The 19,810-nt window shown below is 44.0% G+C and overlaps 1 protein-coding gene across 2 annotated transcripts in view; it reads right to left on the bottom strand.

Annotated features, from left to right (window-relative positions):
- Positions 1 to 19,810, bottom strand: part of GALNT16 (polypeptide N-acetylgalactosaminyltransferase 16) — a gene marked incomplete at its 5' end in the record, with an annotated part of 73,266 nt that overhangs the window by 33,573 nt on the left and 19,883 nt on the right. For both annotated transcript variants that reach the window (XM_084207833.1, XM_084207834.1), the window contains 2 exons: positions 359 to 457; positions 3,610 to 3,785. In XM_084207833.1, the coding sequence (XP_084063959.1) occupies positions 359 to 457; positions 3,610 to 3,785 (275 nt within the window). The remainder of the gene's footprint in view (positions 1 to 358; positions 458 to 3,609; positions 3,786 to 19,810) is intronic.

Genomic DNA, 19,810 nt, shown 5'->3' with positions numbered 1-19,810 from the left:
TCACTGCATCTAGCAGCACACAGTGTTCTCTTTAGCCCACCCTCACTCTTCCAACCCAAGCTCACACATGGTTGAGACTTGAGACTGTTCTCACCTGCAGATGCAGGCCCAGCTACCCTTTCTTGCTGCTCATGATTCCCCAGATTGCAGCCATAGAGTGGCTAACTGCAGATACACCCTGCATTTGAAGATATGCCCACAATGCCAATCCAAGCCTCTGGCCTGTCCTAGTGGGCCATCTTGAGAGCAGAACATTGAGAGCAGCCACCCTGCTTGTCTAGCTGCTGCAAAATGCCTAATTTCCCCCAGAGCACTCGCAGACTCCACCATGCAGTCCCGGCAGCCCAGCTGAACTGACCTCTTCACGGTTCGGAGCAGGGTGGATCGCGCCTCGTTGTGGAAGGTGATGATGAGACTGGTGGCTGGCAAGTCAGAGTCATAGCGTACCGAAGTGCACCTGCAGCACAGGACAGCAGAAGTGTAAGCCAAACATCACCTAGCAGTAGCACTGCAACAGTGTACCTGGAATTTCTAGAAATAGTCATATGCTAAAATCAGAACCAGCACAGCTGAGCTGCAGCAAGGGAGGCCTCAGCAGCCCCTGCACCAAGGCTGGCAGAGCTTAAAAAGAGCTGTGCTTATAGAAAAGCAACCTTTGGAGGCTGTTATACCTACACTCACAAACCTGCACGCTAAGGAGGCCATGTGGGTTTTATAGTGAAGTAAGTTTCAGTCTTGGATTCTAGTCCCTGGATTTACCTGTGACTCACATAAAATCTTGTTTATTCATGCACAGGACATGGACATGCTAAGGATGCATGGAGCTGGTACACCCAGGCATTGCCCTATAAAGCACTTCAAATTCTTTGGACACAAATTTCACAGAAAGGAAAACACCAGCTAGTTCTGTGATCTGTGCTGGGGAGCTGCTGAGGCTCAACACTAATGGATCTGCTGGCAATGAAGAGCAACTCTTTCTATCTTCTCATCTGACTTTGTGATGCTAGGTACATACACACATTCTCACACTCAGAACCAAGGATTAACTTGCAACCAGGCTGCTTCTCCCTGCGGAGAGCAAAGTTTCTGTGAGGAGAACAACTCACAGACGTGAATCCTGAATCCAGTCCTGGCAGATGCTAAGCACAGCTGATTTGGGCTGACCTGCTCCTCCAAAGCCTCTGCCTTCTTAACTTCCAGATGGTGCCAAACTGCAGTCAGTGTGCTCTAATCTCCTGTCTGATGAAGAAATCACACCTACTTTTAACTACTCAAGGCTTTGCATAAACTGAATCTCCATCCTGACAGGGAATACAACTCACTTCTTAGACCCACTACTTGTACTTCCACATTACTTGCTATCCTTTTATGACTACTGCTAAACTGTGACTAGTTTTATCATCACTTTCAATCCTACTGGTTTATGACTTTCATTGCAGTGTTTTATTAAGGGGACAGCAGCTTCATACAGCAACTTTCAAACATATAGAGAACCCTGATAAAGACTACAGTGGACAACATGAGAACAGTCCTGAGACAGACCATATTTATTATTGTTTCAAAATAACTCCATGATGTAATGCACAGAAAATGTCTTAAGGAATCAGGAAGCAGAAAAGCAGAAGAGGCCAATGTATGGGTTATCTGGGGAAGTTTTCCCAGTATTTTAGCATTACTACAGCATCACAGAGAACAAGGACAAAGTTTGTGCTTGAAAGCTGACCCTGTCTTGGCTTTGGATCAAAGAAACAGATGCATGCTAAGTCAGAAGAAGTAGGATGTAAAGTCAAGCATGTCCATGCTCCGGCTTGGGTGCCAGAAGAAAAATTGATATGTTAGTGACCTACAGACTCCCACCATTCCTTAAAGAGCCAAGTCCACAATCTAACTTGTATCAGCTGAAATAAACCTCATCCTGAGCTGTCATCCTAGCAACTATTCCAATATTGTTATAACACAACATAGTCAAACTTGCTCATTCCCAAATTGCTCCCTGTGAAGGGGAGAAACATGGAAACAGGTTTATTTGTTCTGATTATATACTACTTTGGACTCCCCATTACTCAAGGGAATACTTGAAAAGCTGGGTCTGAAACGGCTATACATTTGCAGGGAGCCACGCATATTTTGTTTTTCTGACTGAAGTGCACAGATGAGGCTCTTCACACAAAGCATGCTCTTCATGCTATCACAGATCAAAATAAACAATAATTTTTCTTTGAAGCGAGCTGGTTTTAGGCCAGAACATGACAGCAGATTAACAGAAAACAGCAATTCTGCATTGCAGGGAGACTTGTCAGCAACACAGAACGTAGCACCGTTGCCTCTGGGTCACTAGGAAGCCAGTCTCAAATACTATGTTGGAGAACAACAGCACAAGACTTGGATCCCACAACCATGGTCCTGACTGCTTGCCTTTGAAAAACACTCTGAGGGCTGTCAGTGCTGGCAGGCTCACAAAGCTCCATGTCTCCTGGCATCCCTTTCACAATTTCAGTCGAGTTAGATGCCTGGTTTCCTGCTCCCAGCTGCTGTGAAATGTCGCTTTGTAACCATACCACACCTAGAACCATACATAGTTCTAGGTTGTGGTAATTACATATTCTCTGAACAGAGAAAGGTAAGAAAACAATTCTTGCTTTCATTTACTACACTTGTTGTTGTGCACATGTGGAATGTGTTATAGAGATTATTTACTAAAGAGAGATTTCTTAATTAGACTTTGGTGATAGTGTTTTAATTAGTTAACCAATTAAATCCACGTGTGTATCAGACTGTCTGGGAAGAGCAATGAGTTTTTCTTAATAGTATAATATAACTTAATAAAGCATTTAATCAACCTCCTACAATCATAAAGTCAATAGTTATTATTGCCTGGCGGGGCCCGCTACCACAACACTAGGTAGAGTCTAGGACTGAAGTAGACTATTGCACACTATCCAATTACTATTACACCTACAGTTTTCAAGAATCTTTTTGTACTGAAGCATTGCCTTTTTGTCCTCCAGAAACTACAAAATAGTTACCTAAGCACTATTAGCAATTTAAGGACAATTTTTTTCAGCAGAATAAATACACCCTCAGTGAAACAAGGATAGAATGACAAGCACTTTGCAAGCCACAGAACACTGTATTTGCTTGTTAGTTTCATCCCTACCCCAGCAGCCCTCATCCAGTGATGTTCAGGATGGAAAGAAGCACCAAACCAGCTTCAGACAGCCAGAGCACAGCAGGTGAGGAACACCACAGCAAAGCAAGGCTGCAACAAAGGTGTACTTCACAGCCAGGACAGAAGGATGCCAAGGGAAGCCATGAGTGTAGGCACAGCTGGGCAAAACTGTCCAATGAGCAATCCGAGCTGCAGTGGAGGGGCTGTGCTAAAACAAGATGATGCTTGGACCTGGAAAAAGAGGTGTTAGAAAAGTCTCAAGCTGGGACTGAATTTGTCAAGGTTCTGCAAGCATTTGAGACCTTTCCAGATGAACCATGAAATTCAGTGAAACAGCGGACCAAAGAAAATCCCAAAACATGCTTGGCCAGCGCTGCAGACCGAGAGCAGCGGACTCCCCGCAGCAAGCGGCAGCGCGGCTCGGAGCAGGCTGCAGGTACCTGTAGTGCCGGGTGTCCCGGATGGGCCGGTCGCTGCTGAGCTTGTCACTCTCCAGCTGGTTAAAGGCGTGCTGCCGGTAGGGGTCTTCTCCGGCCTTCAGCACCTTGGAGGACAAGTAAGCCTTCTCGTCAAAAGCCCGCCGGCTGCTCTTCTCTCCCGGGGGAGCCCTCGTCATCTAGAGCGGAGACAAACAGCAGAGCATCAATGAGAGCAGCTGGCCCATGCTTAGACAGAGGTCATGAGTTCAGACGTTTCCACACATCTGGAAGTCGCTCAGGTACGGGTGAAGGCAGGGTAGGCAAGAGCTTGGAAAGGAAAGCAGGAGTCCCCACAGACAGCGTGTTAAAACTGACATCTCTGAGGAAAATTGCAGGCTTTGCTATCCTTACTGACTGAGCTCGGGATGAAAGCTGCTGTTCCTGATAGCATAGGCAGAGACAAATTCCCTTTAGCAACTGTTACACAGAATGTGTGAGGCTGCAGGCATTTGGAAACCCTTCCAGGCAATGAATCTGAGAGCAGTCTCCAGCCAAGGTGGCTGAGACACCATATTTTGAGGAAAAGTAGTTTCAGCCTTTCAACAATCACTACTGCATACAAACATAGAGGCAGCTTAAGATTGAATAGGTTCCCTGCTGTGCCTTGCTCAGACTCGCCCAGTTTCACAGATGTCCTTGATACAGCTGAAAGCTGCACATGACTGTCCCCACTACTCCACATGAGTTAAAAGATCAGGGCCATCCCTCTCGTCTCCTAATTTTCCTCTAACTTTCCTAGGCCACAGAGTCAGTACAAAATCAGCACCTGAAAACCATTCACTAGGGTCATCAGGAGAGAGGACAGGCACAGCTCTGGCCCTCTCTTAGGTAATGAATTCAATTCCAAACGTGACTGTGTTTGGAAACAACCTACAAACTCTTGATTGCTTATAAAGCAATCAAGACTGTTTATAGTATAAAAGTAGTTTAACAAATTGTCTGTGGTAGCTTTTAGATAGACCAAATCATGAAGACAAAATACGGCCAGCCTTGCAGGGGAGCACTAGAGCTCCCTAAAACTGCTGCAAGTGACAGATACTTGCACCTACACATCTCATTCAAAGCACTTTATAATCCCCAGATCTTGAGATCCTTTAATGTAAAATAGCTTGGATGCTCTTTACTACTAGGCTTGATCACATTTCTCCCTCAGCTAAAGGTCTCCTTTTAGGAGTTACAGAGGGCAAGAGACCAGAGAATGGTCCCCAGTATCACACAGCATGTTGGTTGAGCCATCCTAGTGGGCTGGGAAAGAATTCAAGAGACCCAACATCACAGCAAACTCCGTAAGCAGGAGAGTGCTTAGAACATTCATCTCTGCAACTTTCTCTGACAAGGGCTACCCTTCAGTGCAGACAGCCCTAGGAGAACCAGATAGTCAGATAAGATGAAGGCAAATGAAATTCAGCATAAAGAAGGGCAAGACAATGAACATTAGAAAAAATAAATTGAACTACTCATGTACATTGATGGATTTCAAATGAACCGTGACCACTCAGGCTACAGATCTGAGCATCCCTGTGGACAGCTCAAGTGAAACCCTGCACTCGGGTCTGCTGAGATGGGAAATGTAGCAAATTGAGTGCACTGCAAATGGGACAGAGAAAACTGAAACCATCCTGAGCAGTTACATGAAATCAGAGATAGCCCAGCAGCCGTGGCCAGAGCACAAGCTTTGTCAAGCCTCTATCTGGAAGGAAGCTGCTGGCGGATGAAGAGACATTAGAGGTTAGGACTATTCCATCTGGAGAGAAGATGAATTAAGTCAGGAAAAAAGAAAAAAAAAAAAAAGAGAAGGTGGCCCACAAAAATATGCCTAATACAGCCAAAGTTAGCCTGATGCTCAGATTGCCCTTTCTCACCATACAAGATTGAGGCAAACATCTTTTCATGGGGGAAAATTTTTTTAAAAAGCTGTTATTTTCAGCACTGAGAAATTCCTTCAGCCACTGCACAATCAAGCCAATGTTTATGGATCTGCCCTCGTGTAGGACACATACAGGCACACTCCAGTGGGTGAGTCTGCCTCTGCTCCACTTCTCTGGTCAGAGAGTGTCCTACTCTGCCACCCCTTCTCCACAGATGCTGCTGCCATCCCCTCTGCCCCTTGCAGCCACCACCACATCACCTGGGCATGGTACTGGACTATGGGAACATCTTGACTACTTTTACAGCTGGTTGCACAGCCTGCTACCTAGAATCTTCCCTGAATTTGTATTTTCACTATGATGAGAAAACAATTACTTTCATACCTCTAAAAACTGAATTTTTTTTCTTTCCTTAAATCATACTAGGAGTTTTGTCTAACTCAGCTTCCACTTCTCCTTTTCCTTTTGCCCTAGAAAACAACGCTGATTTGAAGCAAAAGCCCAGCTTATCACACACCTTTAAATACTTTGAAATCACAACTTGCCCTTTGACATTTACCTCTTGCCCCTCCAGGTCCCATAAAAGCAACAGCTGTTTTTGGTTTATGTTGCCAGGAACATACGAGAAAATGCTGGAAATGACAAGATATCTTCAGGAGACATTTTTCCTGGAACGGTGAAAGGGCTGGGGAGCAGGGTCTGGCAGCCAGGGACAATCCTATACCCCAGCCAGAAGTGGGTACCAGGACAGCCCCACCCTGGGAATCAGGCACCTCTCTGGGGAAGGACAGGATGCGGACCCACCTTGGCAGGGCCCATGGCTGGGCAGGGCAAGGCTATCGGGAGCTGGAGACCACCCTGCTGCAGCATCACCGGGGCAGGGGCTGTGAGACCCTGAGGAGACTCCTCCCAGTCCCGGGGAGAGGGCAGCGACAGGAAGGGCCTTTATTGCCCTAAAAACCACGACATATTTAAACTTGAACTCTCAGGGCTTATTCTTCTAGATACTACGGGTCTCACATTACTTACACATCAAAAAGTGGTAAAAGAACACTAGGAAATGATTGTCAGTTAGGAGTTAAGTCCCACTTGCAGTTTTATCTCAGACAGTAAGTATCTCTTTGTGCTCTCTTCAAAGGGAGGATTCAGAGGATGATAGCTAGGAGGGCCTGGCTTCAGCTTCCAGAAAGGCAGCTTAATCGATAGATAATCAACAAGTAACCAAACATCCATCTATGAGCACCAAGAAGATAACAAGGTAATAAAGAGGAGCTAACTGAGATTTGTCAAGACCAAGTCAAGTCAGACCAATCTAATTTTCTTCTGTGATGGAGTAATCAGGCTCAAGGGTATGGAGAAGCAGGAGACAGATACATCATGACTTAGATAATGTTTTTGGTAGGGGCTGTTAAGATGTTGTCATTAGCAAGCTAGAAAAGTAATAGTGTGGGTGAAACTACTGCAGAATGGGTGGAACTGGTTGGAAAGTTACTGCAGGAGCATAATTATTAGCGTTACTAGAGCAGAGGGGTCAGAGCAGGTCTTTGGGGGTTTGTTCCAGATCCAGCACTGTTCAGTATTTTCGTAAATACCTTGGATTCAGACACAGTAAGTTTGTCAAATCCATAGGAAATCCAGAAAAAATACCAGACACATTGGGTAACAGGGTTAGAATTCAAAATTATCTCAACACATCGAAAATACATCTGAAAACAGTAAAAGCAACTTAATAAGGGCACTGCAGACCTTTACAGTTCACCAGATCTGTGCTGATACAAAATATGGCAGAGACAGCACAATAGTAACCCCTCAGAAAAGCCCTAGACATTACAGTTCATTACAAACCACATGACAGAAAAGTCAGATTAAAAAAGCAGAGCAAACACAATCCTGAGTGCAGCCTAGACAGTTATGAACTAGCCTGACAAAGTGAATACAAAGCTTATCTTTAAGGACTGACTTGCTTTATCAGATTATATTCCTAGAACATAGATGTTGCACTACAGGACGTTTATTGCTGTGAAGTCAAATGATACTTGACAGGAACAGTACAGGTTCTCTATGAAACCCTGCCAAGCCCCGTCAGAAGGGTGGACTAATGTCTACCCTCCTCTTTCCCGTCTCCTCACCTTAACACCTCTCACTTCAGGAAGCAGTCAATATAAGCAGATAGTAGCTTTAGTATATTAAAGGCACATTATGTACAGCTGAGTGCAGAGACAAGACTTTCACCATGCCAAGGGGACAGTTCATACCCCTAGATCCTTGATGTAGTTACACACCCTGTACCCCAGCATCCCCATGCTTGGGGCTGGAAGTGCGAGTTATGAGAGCAGAAGAGCCCAGCTCCTTACAACTGCTGCTCTCTGATAGATTAAAAAAAAAAAAACCTACAATAAAGCAAAAATAAAGATGAATGGGCACTGGAAATGTGAGTGTCTAGACTAGGGATTAGCAAACAGTTTACACAAATTAAGTTTTATCCCAAACATTGCTGAGACCTCCAAAAAAATTCACATATGAAAATTTCAGGAAGTACTGTAAACCTTCTAATCTTATTTCACCATTTCTCATTTTCACATATACTTTTCCCTTTCAGTGACAGAATAGAATCAGATGCTCTTTTGCTGTTGAAATCATGTTCTGATTTGTATTTTGACATGACCTGGGAGACCAGAAACTACTTAAATAGCAAAATTAACTTAGTAAGTGAGGGATTTGGGTAAAGGAATTAATGCCATGCACGTCTATGAGAACTCGAGAGCCTTATTTCTCGACTAACACAGGATATTCCTCTAGGCCTGATTCCTTGTGAAATAGTAAGACTATAATAGAGACAGTGCCATTCATCTCTGTGCATTGTCATAGTCTGCCATCAGACACAGGCACCCCAGCTGCCACACTGTGCTAACCGCCAATAAAACCAGAGCTGGGGAATTCAGGGTCCCAAGGTGCATCTTTTTAACAGCAAGCCTGGCCAAATTCAAAAAGAATAACCATACTCCAGGGGTCATGAGGAATCACTACTTAATTAGAGTAAGGTATGTAAAACTCTCAAAGGTAAGTGCAATTAATCATTTTACAGTTACTGTTAAATTAGTCCAGCAGCAGTTTTATGTGACAGGACATACACTTTGCAGCTCTTGCACTTCTTACAAGTGTTTAGTGCCAGGAAAACAAATGGACCAGGGGGTGCCATACTTCCCCTTTGTTTTAAGCTCATTTTCACAATTGCCTCAGCTCTGTCAAACCCCAGAAGTGAAAAGCATCAATTGCAAGCCATCCCCACTAAGTGTCTTTCCATGGAAGACCTAACTGACTAGAAAGCGCACATGGCTTTTGTTATGTCTCATGAAAAATCTGTACACTTCTCCAAAAAACTTCCTAGTCCTAAGAGGCAAAAGCCTGTGCCTGACAGTACAGGGCCTATTTTATTCATGCTTTGTTAAACTGTGTAAAGCATTTTAAATGTGGTTTGGGAACCATGCACTTATGGAACTTCTACTATGAAATTAAAAAAAAAAAAAAATTACCACAGTTAAATAGAACCATCACTGTTCTTTGAGAAGTGCAAGTGCTGACAGCAGAGCCCAGAGACCAATTTAAATGTTTCATTTGTAGCTTGCACAAACTGGAGTAACACAAAGGAAAGAGCAAAGCAATTTGATCAGCTCCCATGGCATCTAGCTGGTCACAAAAGAATTTCTACTGCCATTAACCCTGGCCAATCTTGAGGTGTGCTGCCAGTTCCAAGCAACAGATGCCCAGCAGAGGCTATTTCCAATGCCCTCTGAGAAGAGCCCATGGTCACCAGCTCAAAGAACTTCTCCAGCCCCTGAGACAGAGCTGCAGTTGCCATGGGATGTTGAAAGTGAGAAAGAGATGTTGTCTGCTGGGGTTTGCTTTCCAGGACTCATGCTTGCCCAAAGTGCCTCTCTACCTCCTTATTCTTTTCCACAGTCTCTGGGCACTTATTGCCTTCTGTGTATGCAGAGGCAATTCTCTGTCAACTCTGCAAGACTTACATCTCAACTCTCTTCTAGTTTTGCCCTGAGGAGCCTTTTCTCTCTATACCTGTCTCATGACTAGAAAGTCATGCCATTCCTCTAAATAATTTTTATTTTGCTCTTCTTTTCATCCCTCACAGTTTTGCCAGACACCAAGTCATTGACAAGGAAAGTGTCCTCAAGAATCTGGCCTGCAAAGGTAGAAATTCTGTATGAGAAAGGAGGAACAACTACATTTCTGTGTTTGGTTTCCATAGCAATGTTCTCCCCACAACCAGCAATTTTTGGATGCAATATTCAGATCCTCCTCCAAGAGATACAGAAGATGGCACAATGTATTCCATTTATTGCCTACAGCATGGATTAGGTGAGCATCACAGGCTACTATGCTGCCACAAGCAGACATGGGTGGTTAGTGCGAAGAGCTGAGAAACAGGATGTTCCTGACTTACAGGTCACAACAGCGTGTCGATGGACAAGGTTTGGTCAATAACCTTCAAGCAGACTTGCCGTGGTTTGTCAGCCAGTCTTTTGGGCAGTTTAAGGGAAGAAAGCAACACAGGAGAGCAAAGCTGTGTGGGAAGTATACAGGGGGAGCAGCAAAAAAAAAAAAAAACAACAAACCCTTGAGTAATTAAATTACTACCTCTGTCATGAGCAGTTGCTTTCCGATACCCTCATCCAACTTCTCAGCACGCAGAAGTGTGGTGTCTGTCCCACCATATAGTAGAAATAGGCAATCCCCCAGCCAGGGAATAATGTGCTCTGACTCCATGAATCAGAAGGCTGAATAAATGCTTTATTAAGCTATACTATATTACACTAATACTATACTAAATTACATACTAAAGAGATACAATACTAATACTAAAAGAATACTAAAGAAAAACCTATGACTATCTGAGACAGTCAGGGCACAGCTTTGACCCAACTGGCCAAGGAATCAAAACAACTTTCACCAGTGTCCAATTAACTAATTGCTTTGGGTAAACAATCTCCATAACACATTCCACATGTGCAAAGTAACAGGAGCACTGAATAGAGAGAATAATTGTTTTCTCTTCTTCTCTCTGTCCTTCTCACTGCCTTCTCCTGGAAAAATCCCAGGAGAGTTGTGCCTGCTGCTCTCTGTGAAGAGAGCTGCAGCCACAGTACCCCACTCCCAGCTCCTTGCTGTCCTGTGTAAGTACTCACAGTCCTGCTTCTGAGGCAGCCACGTGGCCTTTGCCTAATGATCCCACTTAGCCATCTCTTTAGCGTCTCTGTGGAGAAGCATCCTTACTGCAATATTTCATCCAGATCCTGAATGTCCTTGTCTACAGGAGGGAAGAGATGCTTCCAGGAAGCCTGGCTGGATCACTTTGCCGAGATCTCGAGGACATGCAATGCAGTGTGGGTTAACAACTGGAGGACAGTCAAAAGTAACACAGAGTTCACAAGTGCCAGTACTAGAGCACCCATCAGTGTCATTCATTTTGCAAACAGCAGCCCAAAGAGCATGGGATACTTGCTGCTGCACTGCTTACACGAGCTCAGCACCACACTGTGTGCAAAGAAGTTACTTCCACATGCAGTGACTGGCTTCCACACCAACTAACCTCTCTCCATGCCCACCTAGATTAGCAATCAATGCATAAACCCTGCCAGTTTGGATTCCCCCTGAATACAGTTGTGATGTATATTCATTGTAGAATGATAACCTGAGAAGCTGGAATTTATTATACAACCTCTCATGTGACAGGTGTACAATACCACTCTTTATCCTGCTCTGCTGCTGGCCAAGGCAGATACAGTATATATAGATATAACATATAGCATAAGGAGATTACTTCTATCAAGTGTGTCCATCTTTGGCCCAGCTGTTCAATCCTGAAGAGACTTTGAGCAGTTAACAAGGATTAGACCCTAAACAGTATTCTGGCCCAGATGCCCAGAAGCACAAAGAAGCACATAGCTGGAGGGAGGGGACATGATGCCCTGAGGCATCCTTCTGGTCTTTTATTTTCAGGAGTGTTGAATAAAGCAAAGCAATGGAAGCAAAAAAGGCTTCAAAGATAGATGCCTAAGGGCACTCTCTTCCAAACAGAGGAAATGAGGCTGCTCAGAACCACAGAAATTCAGACCCCAGATGAGGTAATGCAGTTGCCAAGGTGCATTTCTTCCCTCCATTTGAAGACTAATGCACACAAATGTCTATTATGAAAATGTTCAATATAATTTTTTGGTTTGAAATATTTATGATATTTGCATACATTGATTTGGTATAAAAAACACCCACATGTCCAGACTCACATACATCTGGCTTCTATGTTTGCTCAGTCTTTATCTCATACCCTGGAATAATGCCATTTGTTCCCTGTTCAGCAAACTTTGTTGTGTCATGAACACTGCCACTTTTGCTCATAGGAACCTTTATACTGTTGTATTCCACTCCAGGAGAAAAACAAAGTGGAAATCCCCATGAGAAATAGTGAGTGGATAGTTTTCAAAACTGCTGACTACCAGCACAGATGGGGAGTGTGAGGTCTGAAGAGTCGCCGTTCCTTAAAGCAACACTTCTTGTTTTCCAAGCACATTTCCCTGTATCCGTAAATATCCATGACAACATCTGGTGTCAGGGAGAAGACAGACAGGACAGCACACTCTTTGAATACCTAAGGGACTAGGCTGCTCATGCTGGCACCCACATCAAAGCAGCAGCACTGTCAGAAAGAGATCCCAGCAGGTAGCTGGGGACACAGCGCCTCTGGGTATGAAGGTTTTGCACAAAGAAGATCGTCACATGGACATGAAGCTGTCTGCATTCAGACATCTGTTTAGTATCACACAGGAAATCTACTCAGCAAAAGCCATCCAGGTTACTTACTGTATGCAGGAATACTGCTCTGCTAAAGGTCATACCTACACAATCTCTAAAACTGTGTTTTGAGGTCCTTCAGAGTAAAAAAGGTGTTACGTGAAGAAGCTTTTTTTTCTTTTGGAAAAATATCCCTGTCTTCAAAGACATTTAAATATGCAAAGAATGCCTCTGGTTTCCCAGTGATTTTAAACTAGGAAAACAAAGAAGAAAAAGGAACAATATTCTGTTATTTGTCTAACTGTTAGATACTCAGTGGCCACTTGGGTGTTACCTGAACCCTGATTTACAGCACCTGTATCAAGACAGACTGACATACATCATTCTGTATCAAGATGATGCCCCCATGCCCACCTGGTAACAGCCAAAAAGCCAACAAGACAGTTCAAATGAGGGTGGTCCTTCATAAATCATCAGTCACATAAACTGCATCTCTCTCTGCCCACTCCCCCACCTACACTGTCTGCACAGGCACATGTGTATGTGCCTGCCTGCCATGTACTAATCTATTCCCTTTGAACTCCAGTGACCTACATTCACTCCTTTCCTCCCAGTGAATCACAACTGTCTGGAGTGACAGATGCCACCACAGATATTTTCACAGAAAAGGAGAAGGCAACTTGTGGCCTCGTCAGCTGCTAACACAGTAAGCGGTGAACTGGTTACCTAAGAGATGAGCAGAGGTCAGCTGGCACTGAGAAGCAGGCGCCACTCACCCAAAGTATTAAAGTATTTAATTATGTTAAGCTTGCGGCTCATTTTCTTTGCCTTCAAGATCACACTGTAAGGGCTTTTTCTAAGGCTAGAGAAAGGAAGCTGAAGTACCTCTTTAATCATTCATCCTCAAGAGCTTTAAATTGAGATTAGAAGATTAAACATAAAATAGTGTGGTTTTGCAACTAGCCAACATTCACACTCCACAAAAATACTGCGTACACGCACAGCTGAGCCAGGAAGACAAAGGGACACCTCAAGACATTTCACATCCCCACCAGAGACAATGCCAGCCCCATAGCAGGAGGTGGGAATCTCTCCCTGTCTTCCAACAAGGAAATATTTTTTTCTAATGTGATTTTGTTAGCAGGTCTTGCTCAAACAGTCATGGTTTTAAATATAAACCAATTCTGCACCAACTCTCTCCTCATGCTAATCACCACACTGACCGTGTCACACCTCTCACAGGTAGCTGCACTAGGCAGGTGAGAAGCACTGCACATCCTGCAGATGGAGCCCGGGGGCAGCCTGGCCCCAGCAGCCACACTCCTCCCTGCCTTTGTGCCAGCTGGGCCCAGTACCATGCTGCTTCTGGAGGCTGGCCCACAGCCCCAGAGCCTGCACGGACCTTGTCTTCCCAGGAGATAACACCTGAACAGTTTCTGACCTTGACCAGTCAAGTCATTTGCCACAATGCTCCACACAGCTCCTCCTCACATTATCTTTAAACATCACAGAGAAAGGCTTTAGGCAGGACATATTGTTTGGGAGTCAGGCAGGCCCAATATGAAAATGCAAATTGTCTGCAAACCAACAACCCAAGTGACATTTAGCAGAGTGACTTAACATAGCTCCGCATGTCGCTGCTGAATCATGACCTGGTTTCTTAGAGAATTTCAAGAATGACCTTCAGCTCACAATGTAAACTTGTATTTTGGAGGCTTGAAGCTAGGAGATCTACTCCCAAAGACTGTACACACATTCCTTCTTTAGTGACAATAGCGATGGTGCATATACACCCATGATTTATTACAAAAATAATCTCTCTGTATAAGACCTTCTTCACTCAGACATCTTCTCTGCTAGGCATTCAGCCCCGAGGCATGCCACATTGTTTTCTAATAGTGGAAAAGCTCACTGCCTATTCGTCCGTGAAGATTTGAGACTATCAGGCCATTGCCATTTTGTTTAGGAGCCAAATGATATTCCATTTTAATTGATTAATTTTTCAGTTACTGCATTGCTCCAATTCCAGGACTTAGCAATCAATGTGAACTGACAAAACCCTCAGAGCTGCAGTCTGCTTCTGTTTGGGTCTCCATTTGCAAAGGCATTAAATTCACCTCCGCAACAGCAATTTAATCAAGGATGCATACCAATGAAGAATCATGCAATGGCCCTGTCAAATATGAAAAACCTGTGTTACGCTATGTCATTCTAAACTTCAATCACACTAATAATAGCGGCTCCCTCAACAGCTCCTCAGCTCTGCCATTTAGTCACTGTCAACCAGGAAAGAGCTGGGCACATAAGGAGGAGCAGAACCACCGAGGCATCACAAAAATACGCTCAGGACAGGTATTGCCACAAACACTGCTCACAGAAGTTCCACCCAAGCACAAGTGCCACAGCCCCTCACACAGCCCCTTGTCTCATTCTGCAGGTGCAAACTGCAGCAAAAAGTCAGTGATAGTGAGGACCTTTAAATCCATGACTCAATCGATCCCTGTCCAACACAAAGGGCATCATCTGATTCTGCACACACAATACCCAAAGTTCTGTATTGTAAGAACATTGCGTAAAGATACAATTCCTGGGTTATGTTGTTAGGACAACGCACAGCTTTTCTATGGACAGAATAAATTTTTGCTGTCAAAGCTGCAAAACAGAAAAAGGTGGATATCTAGAAATTCAAAACCCAGAAGTTAAGAACACAGAACTTGATTTTCAAATCAAGTAATGTTTGAATGTTTTGTGGTCAGCAATAACACCACTACAGAAACCTTGGGCTATAGTGGTTTCTTTTGTCCTGGCTTAACATAAATCTGATCAGGCAGATTTTGGAAGCTGCTGGTTTGAAGTTCATTTATGAAAAAGTATGTCTGGCATTTTTCTTCACTTATTCAACTAATGAAATTTTGTCCAAATTCCATTTTTAGAAAGCTCCCAGTCATGCAACCAAGTCCCACTTCCCTCTCACCCAAAAACTGCACTCCTGACCTACCAGACTCCTCTCCTGGCCAGCCAGCTCACAAAGCCTTCAGCTCAGCAGTTTCCACTCTGTGAGCAAGATTTCACTTTTCCAAGTTCATGTATGGGTCACAGCAAGAAACGTGGGTGTTTGTTTCTGATAGCTGGGGCTGTGATCCTAATCTTTGGCTTCTCAAGGGTGTTGTGTGAGTATAACCAATACTGTCAAGAAGACAGTTTTCCCTTCTTAAGATCTGATTTTTTTTTTAATTCTCCTCTTCCAAAGTATGACAGCTGAGCATAACCAGTAGGACTGAGTGATCTCCATTCACAGCCCTGGGCAACACAACAGCCTCACTTACCTCCCATGGCCTAAGGAGCATGGGGCAGGTGCATTTTCCACCACACAGACCTCTTTCACCAAAGAGAAAGAACAGCTCCAGAAAGCCACTGGTCAAAGAACCTTGCCCAGGCCTTCAGCAGCCTTCCTAATATGAATGAAAAATAAACATAGACACATCCAGTCCTGTCACAGGTCCATGACACTCACAGGGTTACTCATTAAGATAAGCACTGCTAGGTGAGATCTGCTTTTTCCTCTCCACACAAAACTGTGTGAAGTGTATAGGCTTTGTTTGTGTTCAGAAACACACAGTGTAAAAGTCTGAGTGACTGTACATTACTAGTTAAATTCAGTGGTAAAATTGTCAGTGACATCAGCAGAATTTCAGCCACAACAAAAATACAAACAGGGAGAAAAAAAACAGAGTACTCACAGAGGACTTAATTTCCTTCTACCTTTCAGAATTTTAAAAAAATTAAACTGCTTAGCACACTAAGGTTCCCTTTCTTACAGCTCTTTCTTTGCTCTGGAAAATGGCTCTTGTTTAGAAACCATTTTAACTATGTTGTAAATGGCCTTCATTACCCAGAGGACAAATAATGTATAAATTTCTAGCTGGAAGTTGTGGTGGTGATGTAAAGATTAAAAGCAAAACAGCTTGTTTGAGGTATGGAGTCTGTAAAACAGCTTTTTCTCCCTAACAGAAAAAAAGTTGAGACATTCTTCACATTTCTAGCTTGCTCTTTTTGGGTTTCAGCATTTCTGGCTCCACAAAGGAATATGGGCGATGAACAAACATGAACAAAGGAAATGTGCTGAGAGGTTTGTTCAAAGTAAATTTAAAAAAAAAAATCATAAAACCAAAAGCAGAACTGTTGTTTCAAGCATCAAAGATATCTCAAAATAAACTTTAAAAAACCTCCAAACCCTGAAAACCCACAAAAACTTGAAAGGATTGTTATAGATACAGAGCAGGAGGCCTGTCCCTAGATTTCAAAAGGTTAATGAGAAAGAAATTAGCTTGTAATTCTGCATCACAGTCTAGAATGAGCATTTCTTACCTCAGCTGGTTGAATGTAAAAAGTGTTCTGTATGAGTCTGACCACGGCAAGGCGTGGACCAGTGGCAGGCAGGCAGTGTATCCATCTCCATGCCCCATTCCAGCCAGCTTCTCTCTGCCAGTGCTGAAGGTGGTCGGACCAGCAGCACACCCAAATGCCAATAAAGAGCAACACTCTTTAGCAAAGCACCTTGTACTGAACAAAACAGACTTAACTGTTCAAATCTCATTTTTGATTAGCACAGAGGCAGCTGCCAGTGAGGTCCCTGCAACCACAACAAGAACATGAGCTCTCATGCCCAGTAGCATTCACTGCTCAGAATCCAGCCAACTGCCAGGACAGCATTCTTCAATCTTTCTCCCTAATTAAGATATTTAAGCAACATGTACTGATGAAGGACTCTTCATGATCTGTCAATATATAAGCTCTTTATACTGCTATCACTCATGCAGCTTACAGCTCTCTCTCTCGTCCCTTCCTCCCCAAGCCAATATAAAAAAAGGCATATTTAAGGTTGTAGGGTTAGGCACTCAGCAAAAAGGGCAACCCTGAATTGTAAGTGTCAATACAAAGCTACTTCTATCATACATGTCCTCTAAAAGCTTTAACTGGCAAGACTGCACATAATTACACGCCAATGTGTGCCCTCATGCAGGAGACTGAATCTCTGGAGCTCTTCCTCTGCTTCCCTGCAATCATGTGCAAAGTAAACAGAAACAAGTGCTGTGCCAAAAGTGTCCAGACCAAGGCCCCACTGGTATCTCACACACTGTAGCTTTTAAAAATTTGAAGCCTGAATTAATAATCAGGCCTGCAACTTGGTCTCAAGGGAAGCCAGAAGAGCACTAAGCCAGAGAAGTCTTTGCATTCCAAGGGGCAGCTTCCTTTACACATGCTAGAATCCTGTCAGGATCACCCTTAGGAAGGGATGCAGGAAACAAGACTTGTTTCTTTTTCAGGAGGCAGCATTTTCACATAATCACAGATTGGATGAAGTTGGAAGGGATCACAGCGGATGATCTGTCCAACCTCCCTGCCCAAGCAGGGTGATGCTAGAGCACATGGCACAGGATTGTGTCCAAATGGCTCTTGAATATCTCCAGTGAGGAAGACTCCACAAGCTCTCTGAGCAATCTGTTCCATGTAGATGGTCACCCACAAGAGGGCAGAAGCTCCTTCTCCTGCTTAGGCAAATCATTTCCTGCCCTATGCCTCTTGTGCTATTGCTCAGCACCATCGAGCGGAGCCTGGCTCCATGCTCTGACACTCTCCCTTCGAGACAGAAAAAGTCCCCTCTCAGTCATCTCTTCTAGAGGCTGAGCAGGCCCAGCTCTCTCAGCACAAGAGAGATGGTCCAGTTCCCTCATTGTCTTTGTCATTTTGAGGGCTTTTCTCCTCTTCAAAGCCAGGCCTTCTCAGGACAGGTCTTCTCCTCTTCAAACATCAGCCTCTATAATTATAGCAGGGTCCCCTACACCTCTGTAATTGCCGTTCCAGAAGTTTCTTCCCTTCTCCTTATCTATTGCCCAGTCCTGCAGTATTTCCAGTGGATGCTTGATGAGAGGAAAATGGCTATCTATCCAAGCTACCAAGAAACCCCATGCCATAGGCATGCTATAGAAGGACATGGTCCATCTCTGCCAGAAACTCAGTGTGCTTTGCTACTGCTACCTTGCCTCTAGTAGGATTTTAACACTGTCCAAAACAGTGGAAAAATGGAAAACAAGAATGAAAACACAGCAAAACCCATAACTACTGCACATAAAAATAAGCACCACACCAGGGAAGAAGCTAAACTCTCTTAGCCTTCTCCCAGGCCTGCCATTGAATGTGCTGCTGGAAGCAGCAAGGGATACCAATTTCCTTCAACCAGCCTAAGCCCTCAGAACGTCAGATGAAAGACCCAAGCTATTCTTAAACTCAAACTGCAGGACATTCCAGTGCTCCGGAATACATTTGGCTGCTCATCTCTCATTGCCTGGATGGGTAGTGAACAGGCAGCAACAGACACACCCCAACAGCATGGAACTGCTCCTAGCCTGCCTCAAGCAGAGGAAGCAGTAGGTCTCATATTTGGAAAGATCCCAAGGTATCATAAACCTGCTGCAGTTTCCCTTTACAGCACATTTCTGTCTCTGATTGCATATGCAACCACCAGGGCACAGGCTATAAAACCCAAGTCTACAGTTAATACAGAGATCTGCCTGCACTTCTAGATGTTTGTTACCATAGCAATACCACAGTACTTTTTAGCTTGTTTTTCTGCTTTTGGGATTTTTAAAGCTAAGTCCTTATCCAGTACACACAGAGCCAGTTCCCAGTTATGTGAGAAGGAGAAACCTCACAGCGTGCTGTGGATGGGAGCAGGGTGCTGAGAGGAGATGCTCAGCTCCTGCCTCAGCCCCACGGTGATTGCAGGGCTCTGCCCACTTCATTCACCAAAGCCGTTTCTGACGCCTGCACCCAGCGTGGTGCTGCTTCCTACCCACAGTGATCAGCACCACATCACTGCACTCCTTAGCTCTTGGGGAGCTCTTGTGATTAACTTCTCAGAACACCCATCAGATTCTTCGGAGCATCCACTTTCAGCTTCTTCCTCAGGCAGCTCGGCCAAAAGCAGCTTACAAGACCAGCACAAATAATGTAAAGCCAACTTTTTCTTCAATGTTAGAATTTACTTCAGGGTCTGGTAGTGATCTACAGAAGCCTTAAAACAACTATCATAAGACTGTTTTCCAGGCCTGCCACATCAACACACAGCTTGGACAACAGCTTGTTTTCAGCATACCATTTACAGGCTATTCCAAAGCCTGTGAAAAAGACAAGCTATTTACTCCTCAAATATAATTAACTATAGTCCTGTTCAGAATCAAGGCTATCCATAGGAGAATCCTTCCAGAAGCAGAAAGAAATACCTTCTTTTGCCAGCAGCTTTCTTTTATCTTTTTTAAGAGTCAAACACTTAGTACATTTGGGTAATTTTTGAAAGCTGGCACTTTAGCAACCAATGCCCCGAGCTAGTGGAGCAGAAGAGCTTAGCAGCACACTTCATTAGAAACCAGTGAAGTTAAACAATAGAAAATTGTCTCCCACCATTAAACCTTTGTGAGGAATGTCTGTCA

The sequence above is a fragment of the Fringilla coelebs genome (assembly GCF_963513975.1).
Source record: "Fringilla coelebs genome assembly, chromosome: 6".
In the NCBI taxonomy this organism is placed as follows: Eukaryota; Metazoa; Chordata; class Aves; order Passeriformes; family Fringillidae; genus Fringilla; species Fringilla coelebs.
Note: the sequence above shows the minus strand (reverse complement) of the source record. Positions and strands in the feature narration are given on the sequence as shown.